The following is a 14,824-nucleotide window of genomic DNA, read 5'->3' on the forward strand; positions in this document are numbered from 1 at the left end:
TCTAAGGGCAGGCTTCTCTAAGGCTGCAATACCAGATCACAAGTCAAACAATAGTCTTTGGCCACAATTCCATTTTACACACATGGTCTAACATTAAAGAGCAGACAAAACTATGCAGCCTTTAAAACTAACCCCACAGGAAATTCTCACCATGATCTTCAGATCTAGACTAGTTCCAAAAGCGTAAACTGCCAATTCACAAGTTAAAGAATGAGGCGTAGAAGCAAATGAACAGTTTTTTGGGACTTTATTTCTGTACAGGTTGTATTTATTCCCGAGCCATGAGTTTCTGCTTTTTCAGCTTCTTCTGAGAGATCTAAAGAAGAAATTACCAGTTTAGTAACAGTTCTCATCCATTTTACATACACATTGGCCACACTGTATACATGGGAGGGGGGCAGTAAATACACAAGCAGCAATATTGGTCTGTATGCAGCCGATATCTTTTGGTCAAGGTCTAAAGTAAAAGGATGCACAAAAACATAACGTGCTACTTTATCAGTGGGGTACGGTATTAAAGTGGCTCAGAATGAAGTTTGGTTTCATGTTTGATTCCAAAGGTGTCCTAAGATAGTCATCATTGCCACCAATAAATGCTTCACGGCAACACGGCTATGTATGTAGTGCCTTTAAACCCCCTCCTCCATGTCTATGGTACGCACCAGAGAAACGAAGTTCAAGGCAGACTAGGCACCAAAACGCATGGCATGCCAACGTGAGCCATGTACAAAGCCCTGGAGGTAGCGAGGGGCACGGAGAAACATGGGGACGCAGTACTGCAGCTCTATGAACTGCTATATTGTATCGGTTTGATAGTTTAATATTCTCATTAAAGAGGTTCTATAGCAGTGTTATTACCTTTTTCTTTTGAGCGACTTCCTCCTCAGGTTTTGGTACGATCTGTTCCTTCTCAGTAAGGATCAATTCGATGTGGCATGGGGAGCTCATATAGGGATTGATACGACCATGAGCACGGTAGGTACGCCTGCGCATCTTGGGGGCCTTATTCACCTGGATGTGCTCAATGACCAAAGAATCAACATCCAAACCCTAAAGCAGATGGATAAAGTTATAGTCGCACAGTGCCAACAAAAACACAATTTAGGAAAATACATCACTTGTATTGTTGTATTGTCTCAAAATATGTCACGAGAGAATGAGATCTGACAACCAGCCTCTTTTTAATACAATGGATACAATAAATGTTTCAAAATTCCCCTCATAGAAGAGTTCTACTTACATTAGGAAAATAGTGGCTCAGAATTAAGGTTGGTTTCATGTTTGATTCCAAAGGTGTCCTAAGATAGTCATCATTGCCACAATTTAATGTTCTACAATAACACAATCACAGGAGACCGGCTACAAGACAGAAGCTTATGGTCTCAGCCTATAATGGTTGGGTTGGCCTAAGGGCAAGGGCAGACACAGCGTTAAGCTCAGGGCTGAGAAAAGGCGGCTTTTCTGTCTGACTCAGAGAAGCGGATCCGCTTAGTTATGCTACCCCGTGTGTGCGCATTAAACCGAATCCAGGATTCGGTTCGGTATTTGGCCAGGATTCGGCTTTTTTTGGCAGGGTTCAACTTTGGCTGAATCCACAGTCCTGGCCAAACTGAATCAGAATTAGTAAATACATTGGGGATGGGTTGGGGCAAACCTAAAAAACTGGGCTCAGTGCATCCCTATTAAAAGTTATGGCAACAGCCAGTGTGAGCGCACAGAGCAGAGCGGATCGGCGGTTGGCCTAGAAACCATGAAAGTGGATCTGTTTCTCTCAGCCAGGCAGAAAAGCGCAGGGCCGAGAGAAGCGTATTAATGCTTTGTCTGCCCTCGCCCTAAGGAATAGGCACACAAAACCCTGGCCAGACTAGCAACAGAGGCTGAAGTGATCTAAGGAGTCAATGCATTCTGTCTCCAGTAATCAGCCATTGAATACTAGGGATGCACTGAATTCTCTACTTTAGGATTCGGCTTAACCACAAAACCCAAACCCTAATTTGTATATATAAATAAGGATAAGGAAGCATTAAACTGCATACTGAAAAACTTCTGCTTGTGACAAAAAAAGTCATGTGATTTTAGGAATGTGGCCAAATTCTGGATTCGGTGCATCCCTATAACTCATGTACTGCATGCCACACACTATTTAGGATGTCAAAAAAAAAAAAAAAAGGAAAAGCTAAGACTGCTATGCAACTGGGCTTCCTAACTATTTGTGCAAGGTAGGTTACAAAGTAGGAACACAACCCCAGTATTAAGATACCTCCATACCTTGACTTCTGCATTGCTTTCAGCATTTTTCAGTATGTGCAGGAGGAAGTTTGCGCTCTTTTTTGGCCAACGTCCCTGTGTCCAGTCCCACTGCTTAGCCTGTATGCAAGGAGAAAAAAAAAAAGTTAAAATATAAAACAAAGAAGCAAAGTTCCAAGGTTATCAATGTCCATATTGAAACATCTGTGCTCCAGGCATGGAGAGAATTGTGTGTGGAGTATATGCATTGCCCCACTACAGATACACAAATATAAATTCTAAATTGAAGGATATCAAGGTCGCTCAGAATAAAATTTTTTGTTTCATGGGTTTTCCAAAGGTGTCCTAAGATAGTCATCACTGCAACCAGTAGTCATTGCTCCACACCCCCCACCAAATCCGCCATTTTGAAAAACACAACACATACCTGGGCACACCTTCCAACACCCCCGTTGTAGCGGCGGAAAGGAACGCACTGCTTCTTCAGGGTGACGTCTTTCAGGTATTTGGTGGCCTTACGGATGTGCATGCCTTTGATAGCTTGAGCAGTTTCACGAGTGTTCTAGGGAAGACAAATCCAAATCTGAGAAACATCCACGGGCAAATAAATGAGTCTCTCACCCCATAAAGAAACCCATCTTACCCACTAAAGCCTAAGGCCAATTACCCAAAGGAACACCAACCCAAGCACTGAAACCTAAGTAACAAAAATATTACATTTAAATAAGTGAAACAAAGTAAACACTTAAGGGGAAATAAACCATTTGCTCTAAGTCTAGTAACCCAGGGAGATACTGGCATCTAAAAATCTTTGATAAATTAGCGAGGAGCCTAAAAAAGAAAAGATCATTTTGGGCCCAGTCTCAAACCTGCCTGGGGATATAACACTTCTATTACCAGACAGGTTGGAGAAAGGGCCCAAAACGTTGCCTATTTGACCCAAATAAACCTATTTTGCCACCTCGTGTTTCTATCGGGGCCATTTAACAGCCTCCCACTAGATGTTAGTACATTGTTGCTTGGAGTTGCTTTAAGTTCAACTGAAAATGAACTTACTATAATGTAGAGCTAGATATTCTGAGACAATTTGCCATTGGTCTTCACTTTTTATTTTCAGTGGATTTTGAAATATTTGGCTTTTGTTCAGCAGCTATCTGGTTGTTAGGTTTCAAGTTATCTTAGCAACCAGGCAGTGGTTCGAATGATACTGGAATATAGGCATTGACTTAACGGAAAGATAATACAAAATTAGTGATTAAATTGTAGCTTCACGGAGCAACAGTTTTTGGCTGCCGGGGTCAGTGACCGTGAATTGAAAGTTAGAAGAGAAATGCAAATAATTCAAAAACTGCATGTAGTAAAAAAGGAAGACCAGTTGAAAAGTTGCTCAGGTACGAGGCACTGGCAGAGAGCAGGTCTATTCCAGCCCCACATGTTACATACTAACTGGGCATCAGCGTGAGATCAACATGGCTGCTCAGAATTCTTTATTTCTTTTCATCTATAAATCTGAAGGTCTCCTAAGAATAACAACATCATTGCAGCCATGCAGATCCCATTACCCCCCCCAAACCAAGGGTAAGTAAAGCCTACAAGCTTACCTTAAAGTGCACTCGAAGGTTTGAGCCCCGTGCCTTGCATGCTGTCGGGAATAATAATAATAATAATAATAATAATAATGTTGTTAGAAGGAACTTACAGACATTGTTATAATAAATTCAGTTATGACTGTCACCTTACTTACATTTTGTGGGGTTCTCCGGGTCGAGAGAATAGCGCACCATTGTTCCGAGAGAATCTGCCACAAAGTAGAGAGAAATATTCAGAATAGAAGTAGAGATCAAAGCAACCAAAGGGAAACTTATCAGCTGAAACTGCTCAGTATTATAAGTGTTATTTTCATCTTTTATTTCCAAAGGTGTCCTAAGAAAGTCATCATTGCAGTTCCATAAAAGTCACAATCATTAAGGGTGAAGACACATGGAGCTACTAGTAGCAGCTACTAAATGCCAGAAAATCCCCTGCCATAGACAATACTGAGAATTGCCTCTGCTAAAACAGACAATTATCAGTAAACGATCAGCATTATCCATTTCTGTAGCTGCTACTAGCAGTTACACCCTAAGGGTGAAGACACATGGAGCTACTTAGTAGCACTACTAAACTCCAGAAAATCCCCTGCCATAGACAATACTGAGAATTGCCTCTGCTAAAACACACAGACAATACTGAGAATCGCCTCTACTAAAACACACAGACTAAATGATCACCATTGTTTATTTCTGTAGCTGCTACTAGTAGCTACACCCTAAGGGTGAAGATACATTGAGCTACTAGTAGCAGCTACTTTTTCACAGCTACTAAACTCCAGAAAATACCCTGCCATAGACAATACTGATAATTGCCTCTGCTAAAAACACAGACAATTATCAGTAAATGATCAGCATTGTCTATTTCTGTAGCTGCTACTAGCAGTTACACCCTAAGGGTGAAGACACATGGAGCTACTTAGTAGCACTACTAAACTCCAGAAAATCCCCTGCCATAGACAATACTGAGAATTGCCTCTGCTAAAACACACAGACAATACTGAGAATCGCCTCTACTAAAACACACAGACTAAATGATCACCATTGTTTATTTCTGTAGCTGCTACTAGTAGCTACACCCTAAGGGTGAAGATACATTGAGCTACTAGTAGCAGCTACTTTTTCACAGCTACTAAACTCCAGAAAATACCCTGCCATAGACAATACTGATAATTGCCTCTGCTAAAAACACAGACAATTATCAGTAAATGATCAGCATTGTCTATTTCTGTAGCTGCTACTAGCAGTTACACCCTAAGGGTGAAGACACATGGAGCTACTTAGTAGCACTACTAAACACCATAAAATCCCCTGCCATAGACAATACTGAGAATTGCCTCTGCTAAACACACGTAGGGACAATTATCAGTAAACGATCAGCATTGTCTATTTCTGTAGCTGCTACTAATAGTTACACCCTAAGGGTGAAGACACTGTACTACTAGTAGCAGCTACTAAACCCCAGAAAATACCTTTCCACACAATACAGAGAATCGCCTCTACTAAAACACAGACTAAATGATCACCATTGTCTATTTCTGTAGCTGCTACTAGTAGCTACACCCGAAGGGTGAAGACACATTGAGCTACTAGTAGCAGCTACTTTTTCACAGCTACTAAACTCCAGAAAATACCTTTACATAGACAATACTGAGAATTGCATCTGCTAAAACACAGACATATCAGTAAATAATCAGCATTGTCTATTTTAGTAGTCACAATTAGCTGCTTCTAGTAGCTCCGTGTGTCTTCATCCTAAGGGCAAAGACACACAAGGTGATCAGTCACCACAACTTTTAACTAAGACAGTTGCAGCAACATTTCACCCATAGGTTATAATGGGAATCGCAGTGACTAATCGCCCCGTGTGTCTAAGCCCTATAGTGTGGCTATGAGACAAGGCAGCCAATAGTAAGGCAACACTGGGCACCCATAGACAGGCAAACCTCCTGAGCTGCACATTTACAGGCAGCAGCACTGCTCTAAAAGTATAATCAAGAGGGACAAAAAAAAATAAAAAATAAAGACGAAAGCCTGACATAGAACTACAACTCCCAACATTCTTCTGGTTAAAGCAATACTGGGAGCTGCAGTCGCACAGCATGATGGGTAATGTTCCCGGCCAATACCTGTTGCTGCCTTAGGGATGCGACTAAACAGGAGGCGGCCACACCGGGGCAAGTGAGGAAGGAAAGCGGCTACTGACAGGTCGCGGTGCTGCCCGTATAAAGCCCCGGTCCCTAGGCCGCGTCCCCGGCATCTCCAACAGCCCACAAACCGCTTCCCACCGCACAGCTAGCCGCAATAACAGCGCCTCCCCCATACTAGCGCCTCCACAGATTCTCCCGGATGGAAACAGACACCGTGAGGGAAGGGATGGCGGAGATAGCAAGCGGATTGTGCCCCAAGCCCGCACCCAGCATCGGCAGCCATGTCTCACTCACCTCAGGCCGCGCAGGAAGAGGGACAGCAAGGCATTCTGGGAGCGGTATCACAGCTTACACTCTCGCGAGATCAACGGCGAGATTTCGCGCCTCTTATTGGGCGGCCATGTTGCCAACCAGCTGCCAACCAGGGTCTCTAATTACAACGTACGGCTGTGGGTTAGTTCTTTTACATAGCGTGTGCTACATAAACAGAAAGCAATACCCTGAGGAGTCAATAGAATGACACAAGAACTGAATGTTCTGTAGTGATGTTGTATAACGAGATTATAGACCGGAAGTAGATACATACATCTGTGTGGTAGATATTGTCTTCATGTAACTGTTATTATTATTATTAACATTTATTTATAAAGCGCCAACATATCCCGCAGCGCTGTACAATAAGTTGGTTCCATACATTGGGCATACAGAGTAACATATAAAGCAATCAGTAACCGATACAGGAGGGGAAGAGAGCCCTGCCCAAAAGAGCTTACACTCTACAAGGAGTAACATATAAAGCAATCAATAACCGATACAAGAGGGGAAGAGAGCCCTGCCCAAAAGAGCTTACACTCTACAAGGAGTAACATATAAAGCAACCAATAACCGATACAAGAGGGGAAGAGAGCCCTGCCCAAAAGAGCTTACACTCTACAAGGAGTAACATATAAAGCAATCAGTAACCGATACAAGAGGGGAAGAGAGCCCTGCCCAAAAGAGCTTACACTCTACAAGGAGTAACATATAAAGCAATCAGTAACCGATACAGGAGGGGAAGAGAGCCCTGCCCAAAAGAGCTTACAATCTACAAGGAGTAAGATATAAAGCAATCAATAACCAATACAGGAGGGGAAGGGAGCCCTGCCCAAAAGAGCTTACACTCTACAAGGAGTAACATATAAAGCAATCAATAACCAATACAGGAGGGGAAGGGAGCCCTGCCCAAAAGAGCTTACACTCTACAAGGAGTAACATATAAAGCAACCAATAACCGATACAAGAGGGGAAGAGAGCCCTGCCCAAAAGAGCTTACACTCTACAAGGAGTAACATATAAAGCAATCAGTAACCGATACAAGAGGGGAAGGGAGCCCTGCCCAAAAGAGCTTACAATCTACAAGGAGTAACATATAAAGCAACCAGTAACCGATACAAGAGGGGAAGAGAGCCCTGCCCAAAATAGCTTATAATCTATATGAATCTATTATTATTATTATTATTAACATTTATTTATAAAGCGCCAACATACCCCGCAGCGCTGTACAATAAGTGGGTTTCATACATTCGACATACAGAGTAACATATAAAGCAATCAGTAACCGATACAAGAGGTGAAGAGAGCCCTGCCCAAAAGAGCTTACAATCTACAAGGAGTAACATATAAAGCAATCAATAACCAATACAAGAGGTGAAGAGAGCCCTGCCCAAAAGAGCTTACAATCTACAAGGAGTAACATATAAACCAATCAATAACCAATACAAGAGGTGAAGAGAGCCCTGCCCAAAAGAGCTTACAATCTACAAGGAGTAACATATAAAGCAATCAATAACCAATTCAAGAGGGGAAGAGAGCCCTGCCCAAAAGAGCTTACACTCTACAAGGAGTAACATATAAAGCAATCAGTAACCGATACAAGAGGGGAAGAGAGCCCTGCCCAAAAGAGCTTACACTCTACAAGGAGTAACATATAAAGCAACCAATAACCGATACAAGAGGGGAAGAGAGCCCTGCCCAAAAGAGCTTACACTCTACAAGGAGTAACATATAAAGCAATCAATAACCAATACAAGAGGTGAAGAGAGCCCTGCCCAAAAGAGCTTACAATCTACAAGGAGTAACATATAAAGCAATCAATAACCAATACAAGAGGTGAAGAGAGCCCTGCCCAAAAGAGCTTACAATCTACAAGGAGTAACATATAAAGCAATCAATAACCAATACAAGAGGTGAAGAGAGCCCTGCCCAAAAGAGCTTACAATCTACAAGGAGTAACATATAAAGCAATCAATAACCAATTCAAGAGGGGAAGAGAGCCCTGCCCAAAAGAGCTTACACTCTACAAGGAGTAACATATAAAGCAACCAATAACCGATACAAGAGGGGAAGAGAGCCCTGCCCAAAAGAGCTTACACTCTACAAGGAGTAACATATAAAGCAACCAATAACAGATACAAGAGGGGAAGAGAGCCCTGCCCAAAAGAGCTTACACTCTACAAGGAGTAACATATAAAGCAACCAATAACCAATTCAAGAGGGGAAGAGAGCCCTGCCCAAAAGAGCTTACAATCTACAAGGAGTAACATATAAAGCAATCAGTAACCGATACAAGAGGGGAAGGGAGCCCTGCCCAAAAGAGCTTACACTCTACAAGGAGTAACATATAAAGCAACCAATAACCGATACAAGAGGGGAAGGGAGCCCTGCCCAAAAGAGCTTACAATCTACAAGGAGTAACATATAAAGCAATCAATAACCGATACAAGAGGTGAAGAGAGCCCTGCCCAAAAGAGCTTACACTCTACAAGGAGTAACATATAAAGCAACCAATAACCGCTTCAAGAGGGGAAGAGAGCCCTGCCCAAAAGAGCTTACAATCTACAAGGAGTAACATACAAAGCAATCAATAACTGATACAAGAGGGGAAGAGAGCCCTGCCCAAAAGAGCTTACAATCTACAAGGAGTAACATATAAAGCAATCAGTAACCGATACAGGAGGTGAAGAGAGCCCTGCCCAAAAGAGCTTACACTCTACAAGGAGTAACATATAAAGCAATCAATAACCGATACAAGAGGTGAAGAGAGCCCTGCCCAAAAGAGCTTACACTCTACAAGGAGTAACATATAAAGCAATCAGTAACCGATACAAGAGGGGAAGAGAGCCCTGCCCAAAAGAGCTTACAATCTACAAGGAGAAAGGGTTGAGACACAAGGGGGCACTATGATAACTCAAAGGTCTTTTAAAACCCTTAACATGTATGATTAAGGTGTGGATGTAAGAAAGGGCCTCCCAATGGGCCACACCACTCCCACATTGCAAATGTAATGTGATCAGATTGTAAGGTTGGCATGTCTGAGATATCTGCAGCACTGGATTTGTTATTTGGCTGCCCCTCCCACCACCCCTCAGGCTCCTCCCCTCTTACCAATAAATTCCCCCCCCCGCCTTGCTACCTGTGCTACACAGCCAGCAGCAGTGGGCGCAAGTTGCAGGAGGCAGCAGCAACAGGTGGGTCAAGGAGCAGGAAGAGCAGGGATGGCGGCTGGCAGAAGATTTACATGCCTAGTACCCCCCCCTAACGCTGAACCTTAGGCACGTGTCCTTATCCAATGGGTCTCTGTATTCTCCCCAACAGAGAGACATAATATGGCCCAGCAAGCGGATGTCCAAATCAGGCCTGGTTCTGCTTGCATGGTGACCTCGCCTACGAGCGGATGTGGCCATGTATGGCCTCCTTTCTGCCCAGAGAATGCCCTCGACAGCAATCTGATAAATCGTTGACATTTTCGGGTGAGAAAGTGCTCTCTCATTTCTGGTTTTAAGGCACTGTTATGTGTGTAACATTAGACATATGAATACTGTGTTTACTGTCATGATTTTTATGGGGTACTTTTTATTTCTAAATGACACTGTTACACAGCAAATAATTCCCTCTGCCATTTAACCTTTTATTCTTGAACCAACAAATGTATTTGTAGCTGTAATATTGGTGTGTAGGCGCCATCTCAGTGCCTTGTGCCTGAGTCTGAGCTTTCAGCCAGCGCTACACATTAGAACTGCTTTCAGCTAACCTATTGTTTCTCCTACTCCCATGTAACTGGAGGAGTCCCAAGCCGGACTTGGATTTCTTACTATTGAGTGCTATTCTGATACCTACTGGGAGCTGCTATCTTGCTCCCTTCCCATTGTTCTGCTGATCGGCTGCTGGGGGGGAGGGGGGGGGATATCACTCCAACTTGCAGCGCAGCAGTAAAGTGAGACTGAAGTTTATCAGAGCACAGGTCACATGGCTGTGGCACCCTGGGAAATGAAGAATATGGCTAGCCCCATGTGAAAAACAGATTACAATGCAGGATTCTGCTGGAGAAGCTCTATTAACTGATGGGGTTTGAAAAAAAAAAGTTTTCCCATGTCAGTTTTTCTTTAAACTAATGCCCCACAGAAAGATTAGTCTCCTGCAATATTTCTCTGCTACCGCAGGCAACTAATCGGGCCAACATGCCTTTCCACCAGCAATAAAGTGAATCGCCGGTGGAAAGGCATTTCGGGGAGATTAGTTGCCCGCAGTAGCAGAGATTCATCAATGGCAGTTAATCTCAGTGGGGCATTAGTTTTAAGAAGGCTTTTGGTGCAGGTCTTGCATTTGAGATGGGCTCTATTTAGCCCTTTTCACCCACCTTTCATTCGGACTTTTGTTAGTTTGCTAATATGCCACAAGATGGCAGCAATTTCTATATCCCCCATCCCTTTGTAACTTAAATAGTTATTATTAACATTTATGCCAACATATCCCGCAGCGCTGTACAATAAGTGGGTTTCATACATTGGACATACAGAGTAACATATAAAGCAATCAGTAACCAATACAAGGGGTGAAGTGAGCCCTGCCCAAAAGAGCTTAGTTATCTAATACCCATTGTAAGCAGCAGTCCAGCCCTGCTTTATGGCTGAGATTCTAGCTATCTGTATAACAGAGCATTCTGTCACAGTGGCACAGATCCTATCTGATCCCCCCCCATTGTAAGCAGCAGTCCTGCCCTGCTTTATGGCTGAGATTCTAGCTATCTGTATAACAGAGCATTCTGTCACAGTGGCACAGATCCTATCTGATCCCCCCCCCCCCCCCCCCATTGTAAGCAGCAGTCCTGCCCTGCTTTATGGCTGAGATTCTAGCTATCTGTATAACAGAGCATTCTGTCACAGTGGCACAGATCCTATCTGGTCCCCATTGTAAGCAGCAGTCCTGCCCTGCTTTATGGCTGAGATTCTAGCTATCTGTATAACAGAGCATTCTGTCACAGTGGCACAGATCCTATCTGATCCCCCCCATTGTAAGCAGCAGTCCTGCCCTGCTTTATGGCTGAGATTCTAGCTATCTGTATAACAGAGCATTCTGTCACAGTGGCACAGATCCTATCTGATCCCCCCATTGTAAGCAGCAGTCCTGCCCTGCTTTATGGCTGAGATTCTAGCTATCTGTATAACAGAGCATTCTGTCACAGTGGCACAGATCCTATCTGATCCCCCCCCCATTGTAAGCAGCAGTCTTGCCCTGCTTTATGGCTGAGATTCTAGCTATCTGTATAACAGAGCATTCTGTCACAGTGGCACAGATCCTATCTGATCCCCCCATTGTAAGCAGCAGTCCTGCCCTGCTTTATGGCTGAGATTCTAGCTATCTGTATAACAGAGCACTCCATTATAATGGAGTCTATAGGAGATGGCCTACGCCTACCTGTAATTCAGAACTTTATGGATAACAGCTTTCCGGATAGCAGATCCCATACATATAGTTGAACTGAAGTTACATATAAATTCCACTAGATGTCACTGTTCTGTTGCACTTCCTTACTTTTCCATTGGCTTTAGTGCAAATAAATTGCTCTTGAGTACGTATATATACAGTAAGTAGTGACGGCTTTTTATTTTATTCATAAAGCACTGCTTATTTACACAGCTGGGAGGCCACGGTAGTCTGGGCAGGGTAGGATGTAAGGTACAGATGTGGGTTCTAGCAGCACATATTTTATTTTTGTGATTAGAGAAGTAAAGAGTAGAGTTAGAGAAACTTTAGGAAACTTTAGGGCCCTGTACAAGTTATTTATATGGGGCCCCCGATGAACACATCGGCGCACAGTACCAAAAGTTTGGCCACGCCCCTTGTGTGTGCAATACAAACAGCTGATGTTACTTAATAATAAGCAGTTTATACAAAGAGTTCCATTAATTAATGTGCTAATGAGTCATTTAGTTTATTGGAGGTCATGGAGTTTGTGCTGTTTAACCCCTTCTCACCTACCTGCTCCTTCTCTGCGCTGTCATTGCTTGCTATAGAAGTTACGTAAGTTTTTGCATTAGTTACGTAAATTGTGTAAGCGCAGGGGTCCAATAATGTTGCTGTGGGGCACAATAACCAGTCATTCCCCTGCTGGAAAGCTCATGTAGGAGCCGCTCATATCATTCAGTAAATAGATCCCAAAACAAACAGCTGATGTGACTCTATAATAACCAGTCATTCCCCTGCTGGAAAGTTCATGTAGGAGCCGCTCATATCATTCAGTAAATAGATCCCAAAACAAACAGCTGATGTGACTCTATAATAACCAGTCATTCCCCTGCTGGAAAGTTCATATAGGAGACACTGATATAATTCAGTAAATAGATCCCAATACAAACAGCTGATGTGACTCTATAATAACCAGTCATTCCCCTGCTAGAAAGTTCATGTAGGAGCCGCTCATATCATTCAGTAAATAGATCCCAATACAAACAGCTGATGTGACTCTATAATAACCAGTCATTCCTCTGCTGGAAAGTTCATGTAGGAGCCGCTCATATCAGTCAGTAAATAGATCCCAATACAAACAGCTGATGTGACTCTATAATAACCAGTCATTCCCCTGCTGGAAAGTTCATGTAGGAGCCGCTCATATCATTCAGTAAATAGATCCCAATACAAACAGCTGATGTGACTCTATAATAACCAGTCATTCCCCTGCTGGAAAGTTCATGTAGGAGCCACTGATATCATTCAGTAAATAGATCCCACTACAAACAGCTGATGTGACTCTATAATAACCAGTCATTCCCCTGCTGGAAAGTTCATGTAGGAGCCGCTCATTTCACAGGGCCCGACACAACTGTACCCCCTCTTCCCCCCCGACAGCAGCCCTGGCAGTAAACCCTAATCATTAGGGTTAATGAACATGCCAGGACTAGTAATAGTAAAGTAATAGTAAAGCCTTCTGTGACCTTCTGGCTAAGTAAGTGCCTGAGAGCCAAGGAACCGTATGTGTGTCTGTGTTCTATCTCTCCGCTAATAACGAGGGTCCGGCCCGGCATCCCATCATCTCACAGAGCACAAGCTTCAAAGCCAGACTGGCATTTATTATTTAAGCGCCTCGCTACTTTCATTATGGCATCGCCGTGCCGCAGAGACATCCATTGATTTGGGCAGGGTTGGCATTGGCTTCCTTGCGCTTTTCTTTCTGATCATAATTAAAGGGGAAGTTCACCTTTTGGACAAATAGCCAAAAATAAAATGCTATTTAAATGACAGAGTTAAGCATTCTAAGCAACCTTGCAATTGGTCTGTGTTTTTTTTTTGAGTAATTCATTTTTTTTTTGTAAATTATTTGCATTCTGTTTTGACTGGAAGGCAAGTTTGGACCATTCTGCCATCCTGCTCCCTACTGACCCATTGCAGGGTTAGTAATAAAGCTGTTGGGGTTATATAATGAAAGCTGCAGATTTTGCTCAGGTCTTGTAACCTCTAGCAACCAATCAGATGCTTACTTTACTCATTATTGTAATACTGCTTATACCTGGGTTATTTTACCCTATGTCTGATGGCACAGAAGGATGGATATAGGTGCACACTGGCTGCAAACATTAACCTGTATGTCCTCCATGCATTGCCTGTTGCCTAGCAACCAAAACACCCACCAAATCATATCATCATCATCATCAAACTAAACATTATCTGTAATGATAAATGATTAAATGCCAGAGCTGCCATCAGAAATCATAAGTGCCCATTCACTAGTGATCCAGGACCCTGGGGAAATTGGCACTAGCAACAAAGCCAGTTAGGGGGGGATTTGGGGTGAGTGCTTATTTGTGCCCTGGGTACCCCTGGAACTATAGCAGGGTGACTGTTACCCCAATGTTTCTATATATCTGTAACCTTGTTATGGGCTAAGGGGGCCCAGCCTGAAGGCCAGTTAGGGGGGGATTTGGGGTGAGTGCTTATTTGTGCCCTGGGTACCCCTGGAACTATAGCAGGGTGACTGTTACCCCAATGTTTCTATATATCTGTAACCTTGTTATGGGCTAAGGGGGCCCAGCCTGAAGGCCAGTTAGGGGGGGATTTGGGGTGAGTGCTTATTTGTGCCCTGGGTACCCCTGGAACTATAGCGGGGTGACTGTTACCCCAATGTTTCTATATATCTGTAACCTTATTATGGGCTAAGGGGGCCCAGCCTGAAGGCCAGTTAGGGGGGGATTTGGGGTGAGTGCTTATTTGTGCCCTGGGTACCCCTGTAACTATAGCGGGGTGACTGTTACCCCAATGTTTCTATATATCTGTAACCTTGTTATGGGCTAAGGGGGCCCAGCCTGAAGGCCAGTTAGGGGGGATTTGGGGTGAGTGCTTATTTGTGCCCTGGGTACCCCTGTAACTATAGCGGGGTGACTGTTACCCCAATGTTTCTATATATCTGTAACCTTATTATGGGCTAAGGGGGCCCAGCCTGAAGGCCAGTTAGGGGGGGATTTGGGGTGAGTGCTTATTTGTGCCCTGGGTACCCCTGTAACTATAGCGGGGTGACTGTTACCCCAA

General features: G+C 43.5%; 1 protein-coding gene and 5 non-coding genes across 7 annotated transcripts; all 6 read right to left on the reverse strand.

Moving 5' to 3' along the window:
• Positions 1 to 230: 230 nt before the first annotated feature.
• On the reverse strand, positions 231 to 6,300 carry rpl17 (ribosomal protein L17). Of its 2 annotated transcripts, none has more exons than NM_001005078.2 (7): positions 6,281 to 6,300; positions 3,992 to 4,045; positions 3,849 to 3,889; positions 2,675 to 2,809; positions 2,269 to 2,367; positions 859 to 1,050; positions 231 to 316 (listed from the first exon to the last, which is right to left on the reverse strand). In NM_001005078.2, exons 2-7 carry the CDS (start codon positions 4,029 to 4,031, stop codon positions 269 to 271), a joined length of 555 nt encoding a protein of 184 aa, NP_001005078.1. In that variant the 5' UTR covers positions 4,032 to 4,045; positions 6,281 to 6,300; the 3' UTR covers positions 231 to 268. The 2 variants fall into 2 exon arrangements, with proteins under 2 accessions (NP_001005078.1, XP_012815589.1); XM_012960135.2 differs by lacking the exon at positions 6,281 to 6,300 and adding an exon at positions 5,966 to 6,271.
• LOC116408487 lies at positions 520 to 586 on the reverse strand. The gene has a single exon (XR_004220990.1). It is a non-coding gene; the product is annotated as a small nucleolar RNA SNORD58 (small nucleolar RNA).
• Positions 1,253 to 1,319, reverse strand: LOC116408488. Its single transcript, XR_004220991.1, has one exon. It is a non-coding gene; the product is annotated as a small nucleolar RNA SNORD58 (small nucleolar RNA).
• LOC116408486 lies at positions 2,546 to 2,613 on the reverse strand. Its single transcript, XR_004220989.1, has one exon. It is a non-coding gene; the product is annotated as a small nucleolar RNA SNORD58 (small nucleolar RNA).
• Positions 3,720 to 3,791, reverse strand: LOC116408491. The gene has a single exon (XR_004220994.1). It is a non-coding gene; the product is annotated as a small nucleolar RNA SNORD58 (small nucleolar RNA).
• LOC116408490 lies at positions 4,121 to 4,191 on the reverse strand. The gene has a single exon (XR_004220993.1). It is a non-coding gene; the product is annotated as a small nucleolar RNA SNORD58 (small nucleolar RNA).
• Positions 6,301 to 14,824: the final 8,524 nt, after the last annotated feature.

This window comes from Xenopus tropicalis, chromosome 1 (genome assembly GCF_000004195.4).
Source record: "Xenopus tropicalis strain Nigerian chromosome 1, UCB_Xtro_10.0, whole genome shotgun sequence".
NCBI classification, from domain to species: domain Eukaryota; kingdom Metazoa; phylum Chordata; class Amphibia; order Anura; family Pipidae; genus Xenopus; species Xenopus tropicalis.

Excerpts from the sequence above, each read along its gene's own strand:
- rpl17 (NM_001005078.2), bottom strand. The coding sequence starts at position 4,031 with ATGGTGCGCTATTCTCTCGACCCGGAGAACCCCACAAAAT. Across the intron at positions 3,890-3,991 it reads CCCGGAGAACCCCACAAAAT|CATGCAAGGCACGGGGCTCA; the intron begins GTAAGTAAGGTG and ends TATTCCCGACAG. Across the intron at positions 2,368-2,674 it reads GTGTTGGAAGGTGTGCCCAG|GCTAAGCAGTGGGACTGGAC; the intron begins GTATGTGTTGTG and ends CCTTGCATACAG.